The sequence below is a fragment of the Sus scrofa genome, chromosome 9 (assembly GCF_054392235.1).
Source record: "Sus scrofa isolate SSC_HxYL_T2T_F1_AM1 chromosome 9, Sscrofa_HxYL_maternal_Yorkshire_Landrace_v2.0, whole genome shotgun sequence".
NCBI classification, from domain to species: Eukaryota; Metazoa; Chordata; class Mammalia; order Artiodactyla; family Suidae; genus Sus; species Sus scrofa.
Window position 1 is genome coordinate 72,455,847 of NC_139391.1, and position 26,586 is coordinate 72,482,432.

The window sequence follows — 26,586 nt, forward strand, 5'->3', positions numbered from 1 at the left end:
CAAGGATGTTAGGATAAATTCTGTTGTAGAGAGGTACCTCATTCTGAGAGACACAATTCAAGGCAACACTACAGAATCTTCTGCTTCTGGCTCAGAAACCTGCGGGTAAGTAATTTATTAGACAGTCGGATTACTTGGGGAAAAGGCTGATGTTTTGTCTCTTTGAGGAGAGCAGGTTTAAAGGATAAGGCAGAGAGATATGCTCAAGTATCTCTTCATCAGAAATCCTTCCAGGATTCCTATATTTTGTGGTAGAAAGAAAATAGTATATATGACTTGAAAAGTACTTATAAGTTTTGGAAGAAGACTTAATTGTCATTTCAATGCCTGCCAATGAAATAAGTTGTAAAGTAGATCAAGAGTATAAGATGTTATTTTTACTGATTCCTAAATATGTGTGTTGGCTGGTTTTCTGCCTATCTCTCACATCTGGGAGAAGAGGCAGGAAGTAAGCCAGGTTTCCTGGAAGGGTAGGGATGGTTCCCTGAGAAAGTGGGACATGAGGGATCCAGTTTCCAGAGTCTGCATTCAGCAAAACTTTTGGGTTTCTCCTTAGAGACTTCCTCTACCTGCCAACAATCACGGAGAGTAAAACTCTTTAGATTTGAGAATAAAGGTTAATCCTCTATTCAGTCTGTTAAGCCAAGCTGTAGTCTTCCTCATCAATTTTCTCTCCCTTGATTTCCATAAATGACTTTGTTCTCTTCTGTCTTGAAATTCTCTCCTACCTTGGTTGAGTGTGCCCTAGGCCTATCTCGGTTGAGTGTGCCCTAGGCCTATCTTGGTTGCCAATTCATTCATTCAATCACCCCTCTCTTGGGCTACCTTCTATTCTGAACTAGACTGGCAGTAAAAGGAGAATGAGAGTAAAGTAACTAGTGTAAGCAGAAAAAAAATAACTCAAAATAGATCTTAAACCTATGTGGAAGAACTAACACTAGAAAACGCTTAGAAGAAACACAGGAGTACATTTTAATGACCTTGGGTTAGACAATGGTTTTTTAGATATACAGGCCACAAAATAAAAAAACAGATAAATTGGATTTCATCTAAATTAAAAACTTTTGTGCTTCAAAGGATACTATCAAGAATAAATAGAAAGCCTACTGGATGACAAGTGACTTGTATCCAGAATCTATAAAGACCCCTTACAAATCATCAATAGAAGAACAATTAATCTAATTAAAAATGAACAAATGATTTTAACAGTCATTTCTTTTCTTCTTTTTTTCTTTTTACAGCCACACCTGAGGCATATGGAAGTTGCTGGGCCAGGGGTCAAATCAGAGCTGCAGCTTCCAGCCTCCACCACAGCCACAGCAACACTGGATGTGAGCCAAGCCTGTGACCTATGCCACAGCTTGTGGCAGCATCAGATCCTTAACCCATGGAGTGAGGCCAGGGATTGAACCCACCTCCTCACAGAGACAACATCGGGTCCTTAACCTGCTGAGCCAAAACAGGAATTCCCTAATAGTCATTTCTTTAAAGAAGGTATATGTATATATAAAATAAGCACATAAAAAAGATGTTCAACATCATTAGTCATTAGAGAAATATAAATCAAATGCACAATAAGGTGCCACTTCATACTCACTAGGACGCCTAAATTAGAAAAGACAGACAATTACAAGTGTATAGGGAGAAGGCAGAGAAACTGAAACCTTTGTAACTGCTGGTGGGAATGTAAAATGATCCAGTCATTTTGGAAAACATTTTGGCAGTTTCTCAAAATGTCAGATAGAGTTACCATATGATCCAGCAGTTCTATTTCTAGGTACATCCCCAAGAACAAAATGAAAACATGTGTCCACACACAAAAAAAATGTACATTATTATTCATAGTGAAATTATTCATAATGGCCCTGAAATGGAAACAACCTGAGTGTCCATCATCTAAAGAACGGATAGGCGTTCCTGTCATGGCACAGTGATTAACAAATCTGACTAGGAACAATGAGGTTGTGGGTTCGATCCCTGGCCTTGCTCAGTGGGTTAAAGATCTGGCGTTGCCGTGAGCTGTGGTGTAGGTCACAGACGCGGCTTGGATCCTGAGTTGCTGTGTCTCTGGCGTAGGCCAGCAGCTACAGCTCTGATTGGACCCCTAGTCTGGGAACCTCCATAAGCCACGGGAGCGGTCCTAGAAAAGGCAAAAAGACCAAAAACAAAACTAAACATAAAAACAAACAAAAAGAACAGATAAAATGTGGAATAGTTATACAACAGAAACATATTCAGTCAAAAAGGGAAGAAGGTACTGATGTTCCAATAGAAATAAACTTTGAAAACATTGTAGTAAGTGAAGGAAGGCAGTCTCAAAACCTCATATGCTGTGTGATTTTATCTGTATGAAAAGTCTAGAACAAGCAGATCCACAGAGCCAGAAAGTAAGCTAGGAGTTGTCAGGGCCTGGGAGGGTGGCAGAAATGGGAAGTGACTGCTGATGAGAAGAGAGTTCTTTTTGGGGTGATAAATATCAAAAGTTATATCACAACTCTGTGTGTATACAGAGCCACTGAACCATACACTTGAAGTGGATGATTTATGGTTTGTGGATTATTTCTCAGTAAAGCTTTTATAAAATAGACACAAGAGGAAAGAGGGCAGAATAAGATTTTTTTATTAATAATGGAGTTGATGGAGCACGTAAGTTTTTGCATCTCCAGGAGACTGTGAGTGATGGACATGGATGATGGTCAAAGTCATGGTCTGGTTGCCTTCCTTCCAGGAAGACAGTTCAAGGGAGGGAAGAAGACGCTCAGGACAGGCCCCCGTGGGCACCAGCATCGCTGCTCTGGGTGTGGCACTGGGTCTCACGATTTCCAAGGGCCACAGTGAAGACCTGACCAAAGGCTTCTGGCCCAAGGCTAGTGAGGTTTCCTCTGCTCCAGGGCTTAGTTGAAGTCCCCTGGAGCTGCAGCCATCCATCATTACAATTTTATATCATTATCATGATGATGTTTTGACTCCTAGGCATTCACGTTCTAGCACTTGATCTTAGCCAAAAGGCGGAGAAGCGATCAGCTTCTAGCAGAGTCAAGTGCTACTTCCAATTCTAGTCCTCTCTTCCCTAGGGTTAACAATTGCCAGCATTTTGTCTTAATGTGTGCTATGTTTCAGGCCCTGTGCCAAGCCTTTACAGAGGAGATTCTTATTTCCTTCTCTCAACCATTCTGAGAGAATTGTATAGATATCATTCTTATTTTATAAAAGAGATGATGGGGCTCAGAGGACTGGGCATCTCATCCATGTGGTGGAACCAGGATGAAAACCACCTGGCCTGGGTCTGACTCCAGAGCTCACGCCTGGGTGCCAGCCTCTGAGATAGCGCGCTGGCTGTGACCTCCTGAGGTTGAGGTAAAAGGAAAGAAATCGGTTCCTCACCACATTTCAGCTGCCATCATAGCCTAACTCGGCTGTGGGCTTTGGCGGGAGGAAACATTTTTTACTCCCCTCTCCCAGTGTCCTTTCACTGATCCGGTGTCACTGCCCTCCATTAACTGGCTGATAACATAATGACTCAAGTTAGGAGTTCCTCAGTGGCTCAGCAGGTAAAAGCTCTGGCATCACCACTGCTGTGGTGCAGGTTCAATCCCTGGCCTGGGAACTTCCATATGCCATGGGTGTGGACACACACAAAAAAGACTCAGTTTAAAGATAAGGAAGGAGGAGTTCCCGCCGTGGCACAGTGGTTAATGAATCCGACTAGGAACCATGAGGTTGTGGGTTTGATCCCTGACCTCGCTCAGCAGGTTAAGGATCTGGCGTTGCTGTGAGCTGTGGTGTAGGTTGCAGATGCGGCTTGGATCCTGCGTTGCTATGGCTCTGGCGTAGGCCTGTGGCTACAGCTCTGATTGGACCCCTAGCCTGGGAACCTCCATATGCCGTGGGTGTGGCTCAAGAAAAGGCAAAAAGACAAAAAATAAATAAATAAATAAAGATAAGGAAGGAGAATCTTGGCCCCTACAGTAAAAGTCACATTCTAGTTTCTTATTAAAATAAGGCTATACCTGTCTTTAAGACAAGTACAATCTGACCACACACAATAATTTAAGGATAGAAATGCACATGAAACATTTTTTTCCCTTTAAAACATATTTTGTCACTGGGTGCTTTTTATTTATCTTGCTTTTTTGGGCCTTGCCTGTGGCATATGGAAGTTCCCAAGCTAGGGGTTGAATTAGAGCTGCAGCTGCCAGCCTACGCCACAGCCACAGGAACGTGGGAGCTGCATCTGTGACCTACACTGTGTCTTGGAGCAACGCTGGATCCTTAATCCACTGAGTGAGGCCAAGGATCGAACCTGTGTCCTCATGGATACTAGTTGGGTTCGTAACCTGCTGAGCCACAACAGGAACTCCCTGGGTACTTTTGAATTTAAATTCAAACAATCTCTCACTGCAAGGATTTTGAGGTTTAGGGGAAAGACAGGCTTTTGACTTTAGCTGTAATCCAAGTCAGAATTAGAATAGATTACAAACACTCAATTGTAACCAGAATGTGGAGGGTGGACTGGAGGATTGGACCCATATTTGCATGTGTCTGGAAAATGAGTAAGATTTGATGGGGGAAAGGGCAGGAGAGCAAATGATGGACACAGGTAAGAAAGCAGGAAAGTATTTGAAAACCTCAGAATATATTCAAAATCAAATATATTTCTATTGAAGATAGTCATGAAAATGTAGTTTTTTGCACTAAGACAGTCCAATGGAGTGACCACATGGGGTTTAGTGTTCTTTTGACTATTGTTTTAGTGAATGTATTTATAAAGGCTTTTTTTCCTAATAAATCCAGTGCATATATTTTTCTTATGAATTTAAGTACAAATACAGATACTTTTAGGGAACATTTTTACTTTAAAGTGTCATTTAAAAATTTGTTAAAGCCATTTACATTTTTGCCAATAGTTTAGCATTTTAAGATTCTTATCGATTTCACTAAATTACCAATTCACTACAGGTACCAAAGTACTACTTACCAACAGCCTGCAATTTTTTTGCCTTGGAAAGATTTCAATACTTTTGAAAATGTCTGTGAGCTGTGAGTCATCTGCTTTTCATCAGGTGAAACTTGACTTTGCCAAAGCTCCCTCTGGCTTAGTGGTAGGTGGTTAGGGAGAGGAGGCTTCTAGGAAGCACAGAAAAGGGAAGCCAACAAAGGCGGCCAATGCTCAGTTTTCCTGGGACTCTCCCAGTTTTAGTTCTGAAAGTCCATCTTGGAAAAATCCTCAGTCCCAAGCAAACAGGTGGTGACCCTGTGATGGAGAAGTGGGTGGTGTGAATGCCTCTGAGCCTTAGATTTCTGTTTCTTCACACTTTTAGACCTGGCTGACCCATTCAAAATAAATTCAACATTAATTGTTAAAAACAAAGTTGTTTTATGTTGTTGAGTTTTGGGCAGAGCTGAAGTCATGAGCAACCCTATGGGCTTTGGGGTGGGATAAGGTGGGAGGGGGGTATGTGTGCAAGCAGGTGGCACACAGGTTGGAGGAGTGGTGTAATCACAAATTTTAGGAAGATGAGTATCGAACTTGAGTCTTCACTCAATCAAAGAGAGTTAAGCTGATGCATTCAGTGTGAGGGTACCACAAAATCTTCCTCTCTTGCAAAGGAATGTAGTGATAGCTTTGGGAAGAATAGGGAGATCTTTTAGCAATGAGTATAGCTAAGAGTGAATGGTAATATGAAATCATCTCAATTTGTGTAGATTTTAGAGTAAAAAGTTATATCTTGTATTTGACTGAAAGTTAATCTCATATATCAATTTAAATAAGAAGAACTATTTCTTAAGTTAATTTATGGTATTAGAGTTTTTCCCACTTATAGGGTGAAAAGGGCATTTAAGAAGTCTGATTAATAAATGGCCAGACCCAGGAAACACATCAGCAATGAATGTCTCTTTCTTTCCTCTTTTTCCCTCCCTTCTTCCCTCCTTCCTTCCTTCTCCTCCTCTTTCCTTCATCCTTTCCTTCTTGCTTGCTCTTTCTCTTCCTTCCTACCAACCTACTTTCATTCCTTCCCTCCTTATTTCCTTCCTTTCTCTCTCTCTCTCTTTCTAGGGACAAAAGTGATGCTTTGAAAATTTTGAATTGACCCAATGGAATATTGTCCTTGTAGATATTTACCATAAGAAATTTAGATATTGATAGATGTAAATGTAGTAGATAAAAGATTGATAAATAGAACATGTTTCCTCTGTCTCATCATTTCTTGCTTTTCTTTCATCTGCTTCCAGTTTTCTAACTCCTCTGCCATTTCCTTGTTCAGATCATCTCCATGGCTCACCTGGTCAATTGAAATACCCCCCCCCCTTTTTTTAAGGGCCCCACTTTGCATATAGAAGTTCCTGGGTTAGGGGTTGAATCGGAGCTGCAGCAGCTGGCCACAGCCACAGCAACTTGGGATCTGAACCATGTCTGCAACTTACACTGCAGCAAAGCCAGATCCTTAACACATTGAGCTGGGCCAGGGATTGAAGCCGAGTCCTCATGGATAATAGTCAATTTTGTTTCCTCTGAGCCGCAATGGGAATGCCTGCAATAGTCTTAATTAATCTCCCAGTCTCCTCTCTCTTTCTCTTTCAATCTGTCTGTCATAGCGATTCCCCCAAAAGCATAGTAATCATGTTGCTCAAAAAAATAAGTGGCTGTCCACTTCCTAGGTCCAAACTTTTAATCTTGGCAATGAAAACTCAGTCAAACCCAGTTCTAATCTGTCCTGTCTTTCACTATCTTTATCCTACTATACATTCCTTACCTTCCAAACAAATTGAAGTACTAAGTATTATTGCCCAGAAATAATCTCTATCTTCTATACCTCACTTCTCTGTCTTTCTCAGTTTTCACTTTTGCATAATAAAATGCCTTGCATCTAATGCTCCAAATTTGATAGCAACATCTGCTACCTCAGATGCAGCCACCTCCATAAAGCTCACTCCCATCCCTCAGCTTGGAACTGGCCTCCTGAATTTGCTCTTGAAGCTGATAATGTATTATCTTTTGTCGCAAATATTTGTGGTTAATGTCTTTTCTTCTACACTCAACTGTAACCTCCTTGAAGGGATGGTTCCCATATGATTTTTTCCTAGTCCGTTATAACAAGTGGGAATTCAATAACTGTTTATTAGGATGGGTTCTTTCAACAGAGACATATTGAAGAAACATCCGATCATGCATTTATCAAGAGTGCCACATGGGGCCCTTGATGCAAAAAGGAAAATGGCAGCCAGGCCCTTCTTTAGTCCGTGGAAAATCTCTGATCCAACTCTGTTTCAAATGACCTTGGTCACTGCTCTGTTGGCTACTGTTCTTGGTGAGTAATGGGGAGACAAGGTCAGGTTGTCACCATATAACTGAGGTCATCGACACATTCCAAGAGAAGTCTAACATGTGTCCGTCTTTAACATTGTGGAGTATATTTGATCACCTGAAATTTAAGGACATTTTTTATACCCCCCACCCCATGCCCCCCCCACAAAAAGTTCATTTATGAATATTTTTAATACTCCCTTTTGAAATTTCTCTCCAGGATCTCTTCAAACCATCTAACCTCAAAGCCAAATCATGACTTGGAATAAACACATATTATCTGTCAACCTGACCAAGAAAGAGCTTTTCCCTGCCTGTGTATTTATTCAGAAAATAGAGGGATGGGTAATTATGCTGGGGACCCTGGATATTTGATTATTCTTTACTTTTCAAAGATTTAGTGCATCTCCTCTTTGTGATGCTTTTTGATAAAATTTTTTTATTTTCAAATAGGCGGTCTATTGGAAATCCAGAAGTTCCAAGCGGACATAAAGGAAATGATCCTTCTCATTACTGACTCTTGAGGCAATTAATCTAATATAATGTTATTATTAATCAACTATGTTTCTGCTCAGGCAAGAAGATAGAATTATAAGGCAAGGTATAGATGTTGGTGTTCTCAGTAGGTAGATGGGCAGAATCTAATAGAACAATGAAATTCAGGTCTGTTCATCTGTTTTCTAATAAATTATCAAATATACAGGAAAAGACAGATAGCATTTTTTCTGATTTTTAAAATTATTATTGTCTTCATCATCAAACAACAAACATAGATTGTTCACTGTGTTCATCAAACAGTGGGGTAAAAGGAGTTATGATGATGGGGAAAATCATGCTCTCTATTCTAAAAGTCCTCCTACTGAATAATTGAGATGCTGTGTCTCAAGCTATAACTTGATGCTCTTTGTCATTTTGGTGTCCAGGAGATTGTGGTCCTCCACCTTATCTACCGTTTGCTTCTCCCACAAACAAGTTGATGAATACAGATTTTGAACATGGAACTATGCTGAAATACACCTGCAATCCTGGCTATAGTAGAAATGATACAAGTTCGATTACTTGTAATGATAGAGGATCCTGGGACTATCGGGTCTTTTGTGCTAGTAAGTATCAACATTCATTTTTCTCACCTGTACTTTTGTTTTATTTGAGAAAGTTCTCTTAGGAACTTAAATTCTTTAATTCACATGAAAACTTTCGATCAAAGTAGTCTTCAGGTTTAATATTGCCTAGAGTTATTTGGGACAAGTCGGTTGGGAATATGCACTAGATTTTTTCTTTAGCAGTAAATATATAGAATCTACTTCCTTTTTTCTTCTGTTTTCCTGTGACCAAGGGCATATCCTTTTGAGAACGTACACTTGTGTGGCAAACTGGTCCATATAGCACATCCTTCATTATCACAGCGATCTAATTGAGAAGTACTTTTGTTCTTCTTGTTCAAACATATTCAAAAAATGGGATAAATGTTTACATTTACTTTTCTGCAGGAAAAAAATTCAGTAAGTCAGGGTCAGAAATAAACATTGAAAAATTTTCCTGGATTCATCTGGAAGCAGAAATTAAAGCCAATCAATCAGATTTTTTTCCCCTTAATGCTATATTTGTCAGTAATGTAATCAAGTCATTTTCATTTTCCTCCTAGAGAAACAATGCAGAAATCCAGGAGACTTAACCAATGGGAAAGTGGAAGTTAAGACAAATTTTCTCTTTGGTTCAACTGTAGAATTCAGCTGCTTGGAGGGGTAAGTATAAGGCAATCCAGAAACAAGACTTTTCTTTTCAATTAATGTATATAATGCATTCATGTGTTTCAAAAATGGAATGGTGTAAAAAGGTATTCATTGAGAATTCTCACTTCCATACCACCTATTCCTCTCTGTCTGTTACCAATCTGGATTCTTAGCCTTCCTTAATCAGCAAAAATTGACAAGAGGTCAGAAAGGAAAATTCAGCCAAGGCTTTCTTGGGGCGCTTTCTGCAGCAGGTGGAGGGGTCAGGGAGCCATAATAAACAACAGGTTCCCTTGCTTGATCCCTGGGGAGGGGGTGTGGAGAGGTGATTCCTTATATGGGAATAAGGTAGGGGCAGGTCCAGGGGTTGGACCAGAGGTGTGGTTTAGGTGGTCTGCTCACTCCTTTGATGGTGAGCATGCTTACCAAGCATCAGGGGGCATGCTTAGTAAATACCTTCTTTTGCTCCGGACACCCTGCTTTTGCTCTCAGCTCCTCAGAAATGGCAGTTGGGTTTTTAGATTTTTCTGTATCTTCTTGCCCATAATTTGCCCCAACAGGGCAGGTCCACCGTTATTTTTAGTCCCTCCTTATAGTTTCTTTGTATTTTGTTGCTCGAGGAAATATTTGCCCAGGTGCAAGCATTGCAGCCATTGCAGCAAAGGGTCCCAGGTCCCAGGTCCCAGCCTGTCTCATGCCCTCTGACAGGAAGTGACTTTAGTTTCGAATTTGCCTTTTTAGTCTTTACATGTGTAAATACAATTGAGTACACATATTTTTATTAATACTTTGTCTCTTTTATCACACAGAAAACAGCTAACTGCCTATGTCAGTTTGAACCTTGCTTTTACTTTGTTCACTTAACAACATTGCCGTGGACTGAATGTTTGTATCCTCCCCAAATTTATATGTTGACCCTAATCTTCCATGTGATGGCATTTGGAGATAAGGCCTTTCGGAATTAGTTAGCGATGAGGGTGGAGTCCACATGATGGGATTAGTGCCAAGCTAAGAAGAAACAGAGCTAGTTTCTTCTTTTTTTTTTTTTTTGTCCTTTTTGCTATTTCTTGGGCCGCTCCGTAGCATATGGAGGTTCCCAGGCTAGGGGTCCAATCGGTCCAATCGGAGCTGTAGTCTCCGGCCTACGCCAGAGCCACAGCAACGCAGGATCCGAGCCACATCTGCGACCTACACCACAGCTCACGGCAACGCCTGATCGTTAACCCACTGAGCAAGGGCAGGGACCGAACCCGCAACCTCATGGTTCCCAGTCGGATTCGTTAACCACTGCGCCATGACAGGAACTCCAGAGCTAGTTTCTTTATTCTCTGTCTCCATCATGTGAGGAAACAGCAAGATAATCACCATTTGCCAACCTTGAAGAGGGCTCTCACCAGAATCGCAGAGAAGATACTTTAAAATATTGATAAATATTGCTAAATGTCTCTTCATAGACTTTGTAAAATTTTGCAATGTAAACAAATGTCTATTTCTATACCACCTCTACAATTATTTTGTCAAACTTCTGAAATTTTGCCTATTTAGATGTGAAAATAAAACTTCCCAGTAGTTTAAAAAACATTACTTTGAGATAAGTGTAGAGAGACATGCAGTGATAAGAAATGGTAAAGAGAGAGTCGACATACCATTTTTCCATTTTCCCCCACTGATAATGTCTTGCATGACTACAGTACAGTATCACAGTCAGGAAATCCACATTGATACAATTCATTAACTGTATTCAGATTTCATTTCTCTGTGTGTGCTTGTGTTTAATTCTATGCCATTTTATCATGTGTGTAGATATGTGCGGTCATCACATGGTCAACATACAGAGCGGTTCCATCACAAGGATTCCTCGTGTTACCTTACACTGGCCAACTCCCTCCCTCTCCTCTCCCTCACCTCTGGCCACCACTAATCTTGTCTCCATTTCTATAATTTTGTTATTTCAAAAATTCTGTATAAATGGAACCATACACCATGTCACCTTTTGAGATTGATTCATCACTCAACAAAATTCTCTTGAAATCTATCCAAGTTGTTATACTTGGATACTTTGCTTCACCATATTCCATGGTGTGGAATTTAACCATTCACTCTTTGAAGGATACTTGGGTTGTTTCATTTTTGACCATTAGGAATAAAGATGCTAGAAATTTTTATATACAGGTTTGTTTGTGTGAACTTTCAGGTTTGTTTGTGTGAACTTAAGTCTTCATTTTTTCTGGGATAAACCCCCAGAAACTATACACTGAGTGAATTCAATTTTCATAAGTTTGTTGAGATTTGGTTTATGGCGCAGGATATAATTGATCCTCGTGAATCTGGTGCTTGGGAAAAAAAATGTGTATTCTGCTATTGCTGAATGCAAAATATGAATATGAAGCAAAAAGTCCTGAAACAACAACTGGGACTTGTCTCAAGAGCAAGGATAAGGAGGTGATAATCAGGAAGTTAGTTGTTTACGAGAGTAAGCCAAACTCTTGTAGCAGAAGGATGATTCAAATTAGAGGTTAAAGTGGTTTTTAATCAGTAATTTTTCCAGATCTTTTATTCAAAGGAAACTAGCAAACTCAAGTATACTTTCACTCTGTTTTGTACTGTTTGATGTGTAGTTTGTTAGAGAAAAAGTGTAAGTTTAAGTGGAGTCCTAAGATTTTTGGATGGAAAATTTGTCATTCCCTTTTTTTATTGGCTTATGAATATTGCCAAAAATGTGCTTTAAATAAATGAGTGAATAAAAGAAAAAAAATGGAAAAATAAGCCTTTGTCCTTAAAATGATGACATTGAACTCCAGGTTGATCCAGATGGTAATTATTAATCAAGAGAGCACACATTTTTCATTTTTACATGTTGAATAAAAATTCCTCGCATCCAAAAATCATTAATTGGCAGTTTATGTTTAGAGTAAGGCAAATTCCACTAAAATCTCTGATGTATCTTCTTCAGGTATATCTTAGTTGGCTCAAGTACTAGTCATTGTGGGATCCAAGGTAAAGGAGTTGACTGGAGTGATCCTCTTCCACAGTGTGTAAGTAAGTAAAGACTTCCTTTGACCTGACTATAAACCTAAACCATGTTAGGGAATACAAACGTGGTGCATCTTGGCAGCTTCTTATACCCTCCATTAGAATTTGCATCATGAATGTTCGATTTCTAAGGACGCATTCCTGATTGTTTCTTCCTCTTCTCTCACTCATCTCAGTTGTCAAGTGTGAGCCTCCTCCAGCTATCAGCAATGGGAAGCACAACGGTGGAGATGAAGACTTCTACACGTACGGCTCTTCTGTCACCTACAGCTGTGACCCTGACTTCTCAATGTTAGGCAAAGCCTCCATTTCTTGCTCGGTGGAAAATAAAACAATAGGTGTCTGGAGTCCAAAGCCTCCTACTTGTAAAAGTAAGTCACAGGGTTGAATGTACTGGGGGAAATGGAATGATTCAAAGACAAACTAATCAAGCCAACGATGAATACATTCATTGGTTCGACTAATCTTAGCATACACTGTTATTAGTCAGGATAGCACAGGCTATACTACAGGAACAATCAACACCAAAATCCCAAGGCTTTTTTTAATAGTAAAAGTTTTTTTTTTTTCTTTTTGGCTCCTTAGTGCACTGCTAGCCTGGGAAGCCTGCTAGGGAACTGCCATTTGTGTGGTAATCTAGATTGTTTAGATCTTCTGACAACTCCATGACAAAACTTCCACAGCAGGGGAGATGAACAAGGAGACACAATCCATCGCTCATAAATTCTTTGACTTGGAAGTGATATATCTCATTTTTCACTAAAGCTGTTTGACCAGAACTAGTCCCTTGATTCTGTCTAGTGTAAAGGAATTAGGAAATGTCATCTTCTGTTTCTTCTGGAACAACTGGACATATGGATGAATACTACACTAATAATGTCAACCCCACATGCCTACAGAGCAAACACAATCATACCAACATTAGCAGATCAATAGTAAAAGATAAGCAGAGAAAATACCTTCCCCTTCCTCTCTGGGGAAGCCAGAAGAGATGTTTTGTTAATATCAGTAATGACTGAGCTTACTGGTCTAAGACATCTTTCTTTACTCCAGTAAATGACCCTTAAAAACAGAGTCATTTACTGTTTAGATTCAGTTCAATTCTGGGGCAAGATTGCATAGTAGCGAAGAGTTCAAAGATGCTTAGAGTCCAGCCTGCAAGAGCTAGACATGGCTGGAGCCGAGGCTGGAAAGCTAGTAGGGCCAGGTTATGAAGGACCTCATGTGTTACTCTCAGGAGTTCAAAATGAAGGTGAAGGGCAAACATTTGAAAGGCTCTAACCACGGGAGTAAAAGTGCTGCGTTTTAGAAAGAAAACTCTGGCTGCAGCATGGACAACAATTTGAAGGGGGACAAACCTTAAGCCCATAGTCATCTGTTGCAATTATCCAGCCAAGTAATGAAACTGGTTTCAACTGTAGCCATGGCAATGCACCTGCAGAGAAGTTGAGGAGTCACGAAGGAATTATAGTGGCGGGACTGACGGGACTTGATGACTGACTGCTGTAGGATGGGGGTAGGGGGATGTTTGTACTTTGTTTGTGATCTGTGATGCCCTGGCTGCCTCTGCATCATGACCATCACGTTGTTACTATTGGCCACTGACGCCCCAACCAAAGTCATCCAGGAGAATAGGTCATTATAAGGGAAGAATTTAGGGTCTTTGAAATTTGGGCTTTGTGGTTTAAATATTGCTAAGGGTTTTTGGGGGGGATATAGTTGACACATACCATCATATTAGTCCCAGGTATATGTCATGCTAATTTGATATTTGTATATATATTGTGAAATGATCACTGCAATGTCTAGTTAACATCTGTTCTCGCACATATTTGCAATTTTTTTTTTCTTCTGAGAACTCTTAAGACCCAGTCTCTTAACAACTCTCAAATATACAACATACTGTTACTAACTGTAGTCACCAGGCTGTATATTTTATTCCCACGACTTACTTATAACTGGAAATCTGTACCCTTTGACTTCCTTCATTCATTTTGCCCACTCCTCATTCCCACCTCTGGCAACACACATCTATTCTCTGTAACTATGAGCCTGGTTTTTATTTTTATTCTTTGATGAGGAAGTTATAGACTTTTATCCATATCAACTAAAATGACTGAGGTTTCTAGGAACTGAAAGGATATACATAAAGCTTTAAAATATTTTCTTTGTACCTACTTGAAATGTACTTGTATCAGGTCTCCTTGGGAACCATATCAACGATAGCAGTCACATCTTTTTTTTATTATTACTCAAATGAATTTATCACATCTGTAGTTGTATAATGATCATAACAAACTGATTTCACAGGATTTCCATCCCGCAATCACATCTTTATTGCTATTTCTTTTATAACTTTGATGTCCTTTTCATGCTTCTTTAGATATTGTCTGTAATCGACCACAGGTTCCAAATGGAATCATTGTCTCTGGATTTGGATCCATGTACATTTACAAAGACTCTCTTATGTTTAGCTGCGAGGAAGGTTATATCCTCAAGGGCAGCAGTGTAATCTATTGTGAAGCTGATAACAAGTGGAATCCTTCCCCTCCCGTTTGTAAACTCAGTGAGTATGGACCAAAGACTTTTCCATTGTGTGGCATCTAAATTTATCCAGGAGTATGGATGTAGCATGCTCACAGGCACAAGCCCACTTTAATCCCGGTAATCATTTTTAATTAAATTAGTACTTTTCTCTAGTTTGCTCATGTTGGAAGATTTTCTTGCTAGTAATCTGTCAGTGTTATTTGAAGATTTCCTATGTACATATCGTATAGTTTTGGCAGCAGTGACATCACAGGTATTGCAGATTTATTTATTCCTTATGAAAAATTTCCAGCAGACAATAGTAAAGAGTCTAATCCTAACAAAATAAACATATTCTGAGAAATTTTTGAAAGATGGGAGTAAAATTCCTTCAAGACATCACCTTTTAAAAATTCACACAGAGGTGCTCTATGGGCTGATGTTGGCTTTGAGACTTGAAGATGTAAATACATACAGATCAATCGTAGTATTAATGATACTTATTGCTAACATTTATTGAGCACTTTCTATATAACAAGCACTGTTATATAGCAACATCAATTAATTCATTTAATATTTACCATGATCCTAAGTGGTCATTACTTTTTTTTAAAAAATCCCATTTAATGATGAGAAAACTGAAAGGGATTAAGTAACTAGCACAAGTTCACACAGTTAGTCAGGGATGGAAGCCACTGCTATATTGTGGTTTATTTAGTCCCTTCTGCCAGCCATCACAAGAAATTAGGTAGCATTTTAAATAAGGGTGAATAAAATCTGATGAATATACACAACTTGACAGACACATATCCCTCTTCAATCCATGTTATCCTGGGCATCCAATTGAGCAGAAAAAAAAAAAAAAGCAAAATCCCAAAGTTATATGGGGCATGGTGTAAGGCCAAATCATGAAGTTCCTGGGCAGTGTCATAGTGTCTAGAGGAATGTCTCCTATTATAATTCCTCATTAGATAAGGACACAGTTGAAAGTTTGGTTTATCTAGGAACAAATTTTTCTGCATGTTCTCAGTGATCCTCTAATGCAGTGACATAGAAGGAGACCTAAGCTCCTATAGGTTGGTTCTACTCAGATTTCTGCACTGTGGTGTGTCCCTCAATACCACATGTGTGTTGCCATGGGCATTTGGTGTTTGGCACTAGTCTAACAGGGGTTGGTGCTGCCAAGTCTGTTCCTGGAATTCCCACTTAGCCTTTACCAACTGGTTGCTTGCTCAATTAACATGTGCTATCCTGTTTTTCAGTAACAGGCTCAGTGGGTCAGTCTGCCAATTCTCCCAAACAGCTTTCTTTAATCCTTGTGCTTTTTTCATGACCAGATAGTTGTATTGGGTTACCACACATTCCCTATACTGTCCTGGATGGAAGCTACAGGCTAAGAAATCAGAAAGTGTTTGAAACTGGGACTGAGGTAAAATATGAATGCATAACTGGCTATAGACCTATTCCAGATGAACCTCTGACTGTGACTTGTCAGGAAAATTTCACCTGGACACCATCCAAAGGGTGTGAACGTAAGTAAAATCCGTTTTGTGTGTGTGTGTCTTCTTTTCCATTGAAAATGTTGAGCCAAGTGCTTATCGATTATAATTAATCTTTTCCTTATCATGTGTGATTAATCTCTCAAAAAGCATGCTTTAAAATACTTTTAAAGTTAATTTACTGGAATCTTTGCACATTAGTAGAGAAACTATTTTAGAGGTCATCCCGAAGACTGAGAGGGCTGCAAAATTTGTGCCCATCATACTCTGTCTCTTCGAGGTTGGTATCAAATGAAAAGCCAACTTGGGTATCAAACATGGAAATAATGGCATCAGCATTACAATTGGTAAAAACTAGTGTAGAGAAGACTACTGAATTATGGCGCAAATCTGACTGACTTCATGATGCTTGCTTCTCCACCCCAGATTCTGGGTTGCCTGGTTGAGGGAAAGTCTGGGAGCCAGACTCTAACGTGACCAGCTCTTTTATGGTTATCAAGATACTACTGAGGTTAGAGAGAACTGGGCCTCCTTACCTTCTCTAGAGAATATATTCTCAGGAGGCAGCCCTGCCAGAGGAGGAAAGAAAGCCTTGACCAGAAATGTAGAGGCTTTTCTTTTTCTTTTTTTTCTTTTTTAACCACATGAGACCTTCCATCACTTCATCCTCCTCCTTCTCCTTTGGGAAAAGTGAATGAGGAGCTGAGCGATGGGTGGATGCCATTCTGGTCCTAAGTAGGAATGGCAGGAAGATGAGGAATATGACTCTTCATTCAGACTACTAGAATTCTGTCATTTATAGATGACATCATGGATGCCTGCACTGCAGAGATTATTACTCTACGTACTTAGATTTCATCATATGCATAAAAGACAAATCATGAGCAGTGGTGGTTTAGCTCAATATTGTGAGAGAGCAATCATTACTTCAAAATCAGTAAGTAATGACATGTAAATACAAGGAATTGCATTCATAATATGATTATGATGCTACTGGGAAATAATAGGGAATATTTTATTTGTAAAAGGACAAAATTGAAAGCATACTTAAATAAGAATAGGAGTGCGAATAAATACAATTTTTTGAAGGATTCCTTTGGAGGAATCTACCCTGATGAACAGAAAAAAATAGCAAATAGTCAGTATAAGTTTCTCATATATAAATGGATGTTCATGGATGCCTAAAAACCTACTTATTTTCTAAATTAGGTTTAAAGTTTCACTGACTGTTATGTTTAAAAAAAAAAAACCTTTTTACCATATATAAATCAGAAAGTGAGAAGCTGTGTATCCAAGTTATCACAAATATATTAATATATTGGTAAATTGATAAAAACAAATATATTTTATGATTAACATATAATAAAATTTTAAATGATATATATACATATATAAAAATATATATAAGTTATCTGTGAATTATAAACCCTAATATAAATGTCAGGTATTACTATAACAATTTAAGACTTACTTTCACAAATTAACAAGCACTGACAGATATAGAAGTAGTGCTAGCTATATTTACAGTTAGGGAGCTAGAATATTTTGTTCTAAATTATTGAAAAAGAAATCAAGTGTAAATAGTGCTATCTGAGAGAAAATTTCTACAGCTTTAAAAATATATTTATTTACATTTCTCTTATGCCAGCTTTTTAAAACATTTAAAATTAAGCTTTTTTATAGATTTATTATTTTACTTTTGTATTTGAGTTTTATTTATGCAATAAAATGTATATATGTAGAGTGTGTAATTCTCTCTATCTGACATATGTGCACATTTGCAAAATTATCAGTACAATCAAGATAATGCACATATCTGTCTCAAAAATCTACTCATGCTTTTTTTGTAATTTCTTCCTCTAGCCCTTCCCTGTCCTTCCCTCTTTGTCCCCAGAGAATCATTGCCCTATTTCTATAGATTGATTTGCATTCTCTAGAATTTTATACAAATGAGATACTATGGGAGGTGCTTTTTTTGTCTGGCTTCTTTCAATCAGCACAATTATTTTCAAATATATAGATGTGCTTATGTACATCAATAATTTATTCCTTTTTATTGCTAAATAGTATTTCATGGTATAGATGTCCCATATTTGTTTAGCCATTCCCCTAGTGAAGGACATAGAAGGGAAAAATCTTTTTGTTTATTCACAAATCTACCATTTTGGTGCTCTTCACCCCTGTGTGTAGATAAAACTTTCCATCTGGCATCATCTTCCTTTTGCCTGAGTTACTTTTACCAACACTGCCTGTAGTTTAGATATGCTGGTGACAAATTACTTTTGCTTTATATATTTGAAAATATTTTATTTTGCCTTTGTTTTTGAAAAATATTTTTGCTGAATATAGAATTCTAGACTGATGGTTTTTTCTTCCACTACTTTAAAAATGTTGCTTTCATTGTTTTTAAAGAAATTTTGTTGAAGTAGCATTGATTTATAGCATTATATATTTCATGTGTGCAATATTACAGTACTACTTCTGTATACACTACAGCATGCTATCACCACACAATTGTTTTCCTTTATCCTTTTCTTCTTTTTGCTTTTTAGGGCTGCACCTGCAGCACATGGAGTTTCCCAGGCTACGGTCCAATTGGAGCTGTAGCTTCCAGCCTATACCATAGCCCCAGTAACTCAGGATCTAAGCTGTGTCTGTGACTTATACCACAGCTCATGGCAATGCCAGATCCCTAACCTACTGAGCGAGGCCAGGGATCAAACCTGCAACCTCATGGTTCCTAGTCAGATTCATTTCCATTGTGCCATAACAGCAACTCCCCCTTTTGTCCCCCACCACTTCCCTTCAGGTAACCACTACTCTGTTCTTTGCATCTACATGTTGTTTTTGTTTATTTCTTTTTGGTTCATTTATTTTGTTTGTTTGATTTTTATATTCCACATACAAGTGAAATGATATTTGTTTCTTTTGTCATTTTATATTCCACATACAAGTGAAATGATACTTGTTTCTTTTGTCAATCTTGCGTTTTGCTCCTCTGTATTTAGGGTTTTTTTTTTATCACTGAATTTAAGCAATTTGATTATGATATATTATACCTTCATCTACTTTTCTTTTTGTCCCTTATGATTGGGGTTTGTTGAATTTTTTAATCTGTGCGTTTAATGATTTTTACCAAATTTGATAAAATTACAACCATTATTTGCTCAAATATTTTTTTCACCTCCATTCCCTCCTTTTTCAGGAACTCTGATTATACATATATGAAACCACCTTAAATTATTTCACAGTTCATTGTAGCTCTTCTTCCCCGCCCCCCCCCCCCCCCCCCCGTCTTTACATCTCTTGGTGTTTCATTTTTTTTGTCTTTTTTTTTTTTTTTTTTTGTCTTTTGTTGTTGTTGTTGTTGTTGTTGCTATTTCTTGGGCCGCTCCCGCGGCATATGGAGGTTCCCAGGCTAGGGGTTGAATCGGAGCTGTAGCCACCGGCCTACGACAGAGCCACAGCAACGCAGGATCCGAGCCACGTCTGCAACCTACACCACAGCTCACAGCAACGCCGGATCGTTAACCCACTGAGCAAGGGCAGGGACCGAACCCGCAACCTCATGGTTCCTAGCCGGATTCGTTAACCACTGCGCCACAACGGGAACTCCGGTGTTTCATTTTTAATTATTATTGTGTGTTCAAGTGTCTTAATCTTTTCTTTTGGAGTGTCTGATCTAATGAAAATCCGAATTTTTAATTTTAGATACTCATCTGTACATAACACATCTCAACTGCAAGTTTTTATTTCTAAAAATTTAAGTTGGGTTTTAAAAAATGTTTTTAATTTCTATTTAACATGATCAATCTTTCCTCTATATTCTTAAATATATGAATTATAGTTATCACAACCATTTCAATGTCTTCATTGCTAATTATATCACGCGTCATTTTAGGATTTGCTTCTATTGATTGAGTTTTCTCTTCATTTTGTGTTATATTTTCCCTGCCACTTTGCATTTACTTATTTGTTTGTTTATTTGTTTACCTCCCTGTCTCTTTGTATATATAGTAGTTTTAAAGTTGGATGCTGGACTTTTTTTTTTTTTTTTTTTTGCTGTTTAGGGCGGCACTCGCAGTATATGGAAGTTCCCAGGCTAGGGGGTGGAATCTGAGCTACAGCTGCTGGCCTACACCACAGACACAGCAATGCAGGATCCGAGCCACCATCTGTGACCTACACCACAGCTCACAGCAGTGCCAGATCCTTTACCCACTGAGCGAGGCCAGGGATCAAACCCTCATCCTCATGGATCCTAGTCAGGTTCGTTAAAACTGAGCCATGAAGGGAACTACCTGATACTAGACATTTTGAATTGGATCTTTTGGTTCTGGTTCTTTTTGAATTTGTTAACACTCTCCTTGAGTTTTGTTACTTGCAACCTGTCTCATGATCTTGAGTCTAGCTTTTTAATTGTGTCTGGAGAGATCAGAGGAGCTCTCTGCTGAGACAATATTCTGATTACTCTATCAGTACCCCATGAAATATGAGGTTTCCACTCTCTCTGGTGGGGACATGAACTATATTCAGGCTTGTATGAGCTCTCAATATTGTTCTCCCCCTTTGGGTTCTTTACTGGTTATTTCCTTACATGAAGGAATGATCATTACTCAGCTGCAAACTTGAAGGGCATCCTCTGAAGATCTGCAATGCTCTCCGTGATCAGCCTTTTCCTCTTCATTCCCGGGCCCCTTGAACCCTTTCCCCTTCGGCCTCTCTGGACGCCCATCTCTGTTTCCATAACAACGTTCAGGGAGGGCAGCAGGCTCTGTGCTAAAGCCTGAAAACTCTCCAGACTGACCACCAAAGAGCTTTCCTCATTTGTTTCCTCACTATTAGGATCATGGTCCTGTGTGGCTTGATACTTAAGGTCAAAAAGCACTATTTCATTTCTTTTGTCCTTTTTCCCTTTTGCTTTTTAAAATTATTTCAGTCTGAGAGTAATGCCTAATCCCCACTACTCCATCTTGACCCGAAGAAGACATCCAAATAAGGCTCTAAAATAGTTTTTTTCTCTTCCATTTTGCATCAAAAGAGAAAATCCTAACCTTAAATAAATGAGAGCTAAATTTTGTCCTAAGGCTGATATAAGACTTTGAAAATATTTATTTCTTCAACCTTGAGACTAGAAAAGGAGATGTACACATGAGTCAATAAAGCTTTGCCAAGTGGCATAAGTTCACAGGCAGCTCCAGAATGCTGTAGTCCCAAGGAAGATCACAAAAAGGTAAATTAAGACTTTGTTGGTATTTGTGAAAAACGTTGGAAATTAACATTGTGCGCAGACTTCCTTGAGCACCTATGTTTTACAACACTTTTGTTGAAGACTTAACACACATGAGAATGCAGAGTAAACACACCCGTGTAAGCAGTATGACAGAAGGAAAATAGAGCAGTATCACTATTCCAGATATCCCCTTGTCTCTAGCCAGTCACCAGCAACACTTTCCTGCCCAAAGGTAAATGTTTTGCTGACTTGTAACATCTATTTCAGAACTTCATAGAAACAGAATGATTTGGTATTTTGTATCTGGCTTCTTTTGATCAACATTATGGTTGTGAGCTTCATCCATATTATGGATTGAAGCTGGGGTATATTTATTTTTAAGTTTGTTTAGTACTCCATTGTAAAATATGGATGTAATTTATTCATTCTCTTCTTGATGGGCATTTGGATTGCTTCCAGTTTAGAGTTATTAAGAATGATGCTACTTGGATGGAGTTCCCATTGTGGCTCAGCAGAAACGAATTTGACTAGCATCCATGAGGACACAGGTTGGTGGGTTAAAGGATTCGGCATTGCCAGGAGCTGTGGTGTAGGTCGCAGACACTGCGTGGATCTGGCATTGCTGTGGCTGTGGCATAGGCCAGTGGCTACAGCTCCAATTCAACCCCTAGCCTGGAAACCTCCATATGCCAAGAGAGAGGCTCTAAAAAGACAAAAAAAAAAAAAAAAAAAAGTGTAACGCTACTTTGAGCATGCATGTATCTGTTTTTGGGTGCACATGTAACAGATGTGTACTGGACATACATCCAAGAGTGAGACGTCCATGACATAAGTATAAATATGTGTATAATTATCAGATAATGTCAGATTTATTAAAATAGTACTCCAGGTGATTTCTATCCTTGAAATTTGTGGAGACCTGCTTCATTGCAAAGCGTATAGTTTTTTTTTTTTTTTTTTGCAAAAGTTTAGTATGCCCTTGAAAAGATGTGTACTTTGCAATTTGGAGGTTCAACATTCTGTACATGATAATTAGATCCAATTTGTTAATGGTGTCATTCAAATCTATATCCATTTCTATACTGATTTCTTATCTATTCAATGAGTTCCTGAGACAAGTTTGCATGTCTCCGTGGTGATTTCATTAAACATGAGCATCACTTTTTATCTTTCAGGGGTATGCTGCCCAGCACCAGCGCTGAAGACTATTAGAGTCATAAGTGGAAGGACAGATTTTCCTGACAGGTGTGAGTATGCCTATGGAGACGATGTTTTATATACATGTGATAGAGGTTATGACCCTGTTACTCCTCGTGGAAGGAGTTCATGCACATCAGATGGCACATGGAAGCCTGAAATGCCAGCATGTAAGCCAGGTAAGAAGGTTGAGAGAACTTTTCATAATTATTCCACACGTTTCTGAAACGGTCCTATTTGGTTCCACAAATGATCCAACTTCTTAAAACCAGGTGCCTTTGGTGGTGTTCTTTTCAGAAATATTGTGCAAAGGTGGCCACAGATACATACCATTAGCCCTATGCAAGGCAGCTATAGAACAACATATATCAGTTAAAAAACCACAAACAAAAAAAAAATCTTAGAAGTTTTCTTGCAAGAGAAAATAGTGGAGTTGATAAAAATTCCCCCCCGAAGTCATCAGAGTTTGTAAAAGTGAGCCCCCATAGGGCATATGGAGCCTTAATACAGCTTACACCATCTCTCACAGGAAACAAAAGATAGATTTGCAAAAAAAATGTGTTTTGATAAAGAAGAAATGTGTTTTAAGGATTGAACTTATTCATGGCATAATTCAGAATTTCTTATGAAAAGTTAGTTTGTACCAAATAAACAAATAAAAAGTCACACATAAAAAGAAAATCCCTCAAAGTCTTATTTCATTGTTTTGCTTGCATGTATGGTCTGAAACACTATGGCCAATGTTCCAGTAACAAGGGACACCACCCTGCAAACCTCTGTATTTATAAGTAAAGGGAGCAAGAATCATTTATAAACTTATGTAGCAGTGGAAGCTCTCAGGTTGAAGAAGTGACTTTGTTAGAAATGGGTAGCCTTTGGAGCCCAGGGGCTTTTCTTGCTCTAACCCAGCCTTACTGAATTACCAAGTAGTAGAAGTGTCTACATTATGCCAAGTCACCCTATGGGCAAAGGATTTGAATGGGAAGATTGAAATTTCCTACAGATCACCCATATTTGGGAGTGTCCTGTTAATCTGAAACTGGGAGCTCACACTCCTCCCTCTCTCTCCATCCAAGTCTGCAGTTCATCTCCCAGAATTTCCATGGACACTACTACAAAGAAGACACTGTATTTATATAGTATGATATAGTATATTTATATAGTATAATTATATAGTATACAGTACTTATATATAATATTTAGTATATAGTATATAGTATAATTTATATAGTATGTAGGATATTTATATAGTATGATTATACTATTTATACTACTTATATAGTATAATTATATATATAATTTTTATTAGACTTAAAAGCCAAATATTTTTGCATTGCTTTACATGTTTTCTTCTTATATCCAGTTAGATCTTCTCTCTATCCATTAAATTTTCATCCATCTTCCAAAACCCAGCTTTAAGTTCTATTTTTCAAGACAATTTCAGTGAGGAGTGAGGTATGCAATGCCCACCGATCTTAATCATTTGAATTTTTTTTTTTACTTTAAAAAATTGATATAATACTATTATCTAATCTACAGACTTTATTCAAATTTTTCATTTTGTTCCAGTAATGCCCTTGATCTGTTACAAAATTAAGCATTCCATCCAGGGTTTATTTTTATTTTTTTGTAACATGTAATTTTTAAAAAGATTTTATTGTTTTAGAGCAGTTTTAGGTTTGCAACAAAATTAAAAGGAAGATGCAAAGATCTCCCCCTAGAGATTTCTCATATACCCTCTTCCTCTACACATGCACTCTCATCCCCATTATCAACATCACTCACCGGAACAAGGAAGATATTTTAACACCTTCTTATCCTGAGGCTACATGTGAATGTCATGAAAGATATGGTCTGGGTGGAAAGGCTCAAATCTTCTGCAAGCCTTTATGCTCATTATTTTCACCTTTTTAATGTCAAGGAGGTGAAAGAGGAGTTGGTTCCTCTAGCTCCACCTGTGGTCCATTGCGAAGAAGATAGAATTAGAAAATAAGTGAGAACAATGTTTCCTATTGATCAAAGGCAGCACCTAAGTTTTGTCTTTTATTTGTTTAGTTAGATGGAATATTTAAATCACACGTAAACTTTAAAAAGTTATAGACAGGCACATTGAAAATGAATTTTACTTCCCACCCCTGTCTTCCCACAGCACAGCTCACCCCATTTCTAGAGGCACCTACTACTTCCAGGTTGTTAGGTAGCTTTCCTGAGTATCTAAAAACAGTGTCTTCTACCTGAGAATATCTTTGTGGCTCTAGCAAAGTTTTCATGGAAGTCTCATGAGTTAATTCCAACCTACTCAAGAAAGAGGAATCTCAAGTATGAATTCCCCAAATCATCAAGTGTTAGAAGTGTTCACAAAAGCCTCATGGTGGTCGCCATATCCCCATGCCCTTTCCATTTCCATTTTTGATGACCTGACAGTGCTCCTGGTCAGTCAATCTGCTGTAGCCACAGGGTGAACCAAGAATGGTGTCCATGGTAGTTCATCATTTTTCTGACAATTTCATTTAACCTAGGAAGATTATGAGGCAAGAACAATGAAAAGTACTTACCTAAGACCACACACAGATCAAGGCTGTGGAGTATAGCCATTAAGACCAAAGTTTCTGCTACTTAGAAGCTAGGTGACACTGAGGAAATTATTTAACTTTTATAGTTTCTTTGTTGGTAAAGTGATAATAATAATATCTAATTCATAGCGTTGTAGTGAGAATGAAATGAGGTGTGTAAAGGATATAGCACATGACTGACAAAAGTACTTGCTCAATATATGTTAATTATTACTGTTGTAATATATGCTCATTAGTACTATTATAATCCTATTGTTTTGTGAAAAGGAAAGGTAATGTAGAAAAACCTGCAAGACTGAGTATAACTTATGAACAGAATTTCTCATCATTCTCATTGTTCAATGCTATTATGATCCCTTTTACTGAGAAACACTGTATGCTCAAAAATATGTTTCTATTACAGCTGTATGTATGAAACCCGAGATAAAAAATGGAAAGCTCTCTGAGGATAAGGAAAAGTATGTTGTGTTTGAGACCGTCATCGTCCAGTGTGACTCTGAATATGATTTGTTTGGTCCTGCAAATATCACTTGCTCAGAGAATAAAACCTGGCACCCAGAGGTGCCCAAGTGTTGGTGGGCAAACTGTCATCATGTATGTCCCTGTGGTGTGAAACCTTAAAAATGGTGCCTCGCCCAAAGCACTATCCCAGGCAGCAAAGGTGAAATCCTACTTTTGTCAAGATGCCTAAGTAATTTACCCAAATTATCCCTTTCAACTTGAAGTGCTGTGGTGAGCTGGGAGAGGCAAATTTTCCTGCTTTGTGGCCAGAGTCAAGATCACTAGATTTGGTGGGGTCCCAATAGTCTTCTGGGACCCCACTGAATCTCTGTACATTGAACAACCAAACTGTACTGTTTCTGAAGCACCATCAATTGTAATAAATGGCGAGCTGGATGATGATTATTGCTACTGAAGATGTGTCATTTTTGATCATCTAGACTTCTGTGATTCAAATGTTTAATTTTCTGGACTCAAAGTGCTGGCTAATTAAACAATTGTCTTTCAAATATCAGATCGTCTCTGCTGCTGTTACTGAACCTCGTTCCTTTTGCTCCATGTACACAGCAAACCAAAGCTTACGAGGAGATGGGAGAAGAAACCTCAAATCTGCCTCCCTGAAGGCAAGGGGCTTGAGTATTTAGGAGATAAAAATAAAGAGAGCAGGGCAGTCTGAAGCACAGGGAGCACAGGGAGTGTGGAGGAAAGTGGTTGGGAATAGCAGTGATAATTGTCATCTGCACAGGCATAACTAAGCTATGGGCCCCTGCGAATTCAAAAGGCATCCAATTGAAGGGTCTGCTGTCCTATCCAGTCTCAACCAGCTCAGGTCCAACTAGATGCAGCTGACTCCAAGTCCCTGGAAAACTTTTTGGGTTCTCAAAGTAAGTACACTTCTGTAACTAGAAACCAGGGCAATAATAATAATAAAAAATACTGAAAGTACAGATGTCCTTTGGTGACCCCATCTAGTTAGTTACTTTCT

General features: G+C 38.6%; 1 protein-coding gene across 2 annotated transcripts; it reads left to right on the plus strand.

Annotated features, from left to right (window-relative positions):
* Positions 1 to 22: 22 nt before the first annotated feature.
* On the plus strand, positions 23 to 26,115 carry LOC146399976 (zona pellucida sperm-binding protein 3 receptor-like). Of its 2 annotated transcripts, none has more exons than XM_084976908.1 (10): positions 23 to 105; positions 7,144 to 7,831; positions 8,230 to 8,409; positions 8,952 to 9,051; positions 11,993 to 12,078; positions 12,249 to 12,443; positions 14,456 to 14,638; positions 15,936 to 16,130; positions 22,506 to 22,706; positions 25,504 to 26,115. In XM_084976908.1, exons 3-10 carry the CDS (start codon positions 8,283 to 8,285, stop codon positions 25,719 to 25,721), a joined length of 1,305 nt encoding a protein of 434 aa, XP_084833034.1. In that variant the 5' UTR covers positions 23 to 105; positions 7,144 to 7,831; positions 8,230 to 8,282; the 3' UTR covers positions 25,722 to 26,115. The 2 variants fall into 2 exon arrangements, with proteins under 2 accessions (XP_084833034.1, XP_084833033.1); XM_084976907.1 differs by having other exon boundaries at positions 7,144 to 7,310.
* The last annotated feature ends 471 nt before the right edge of the window (positions 26,116 to 26,586 follow it).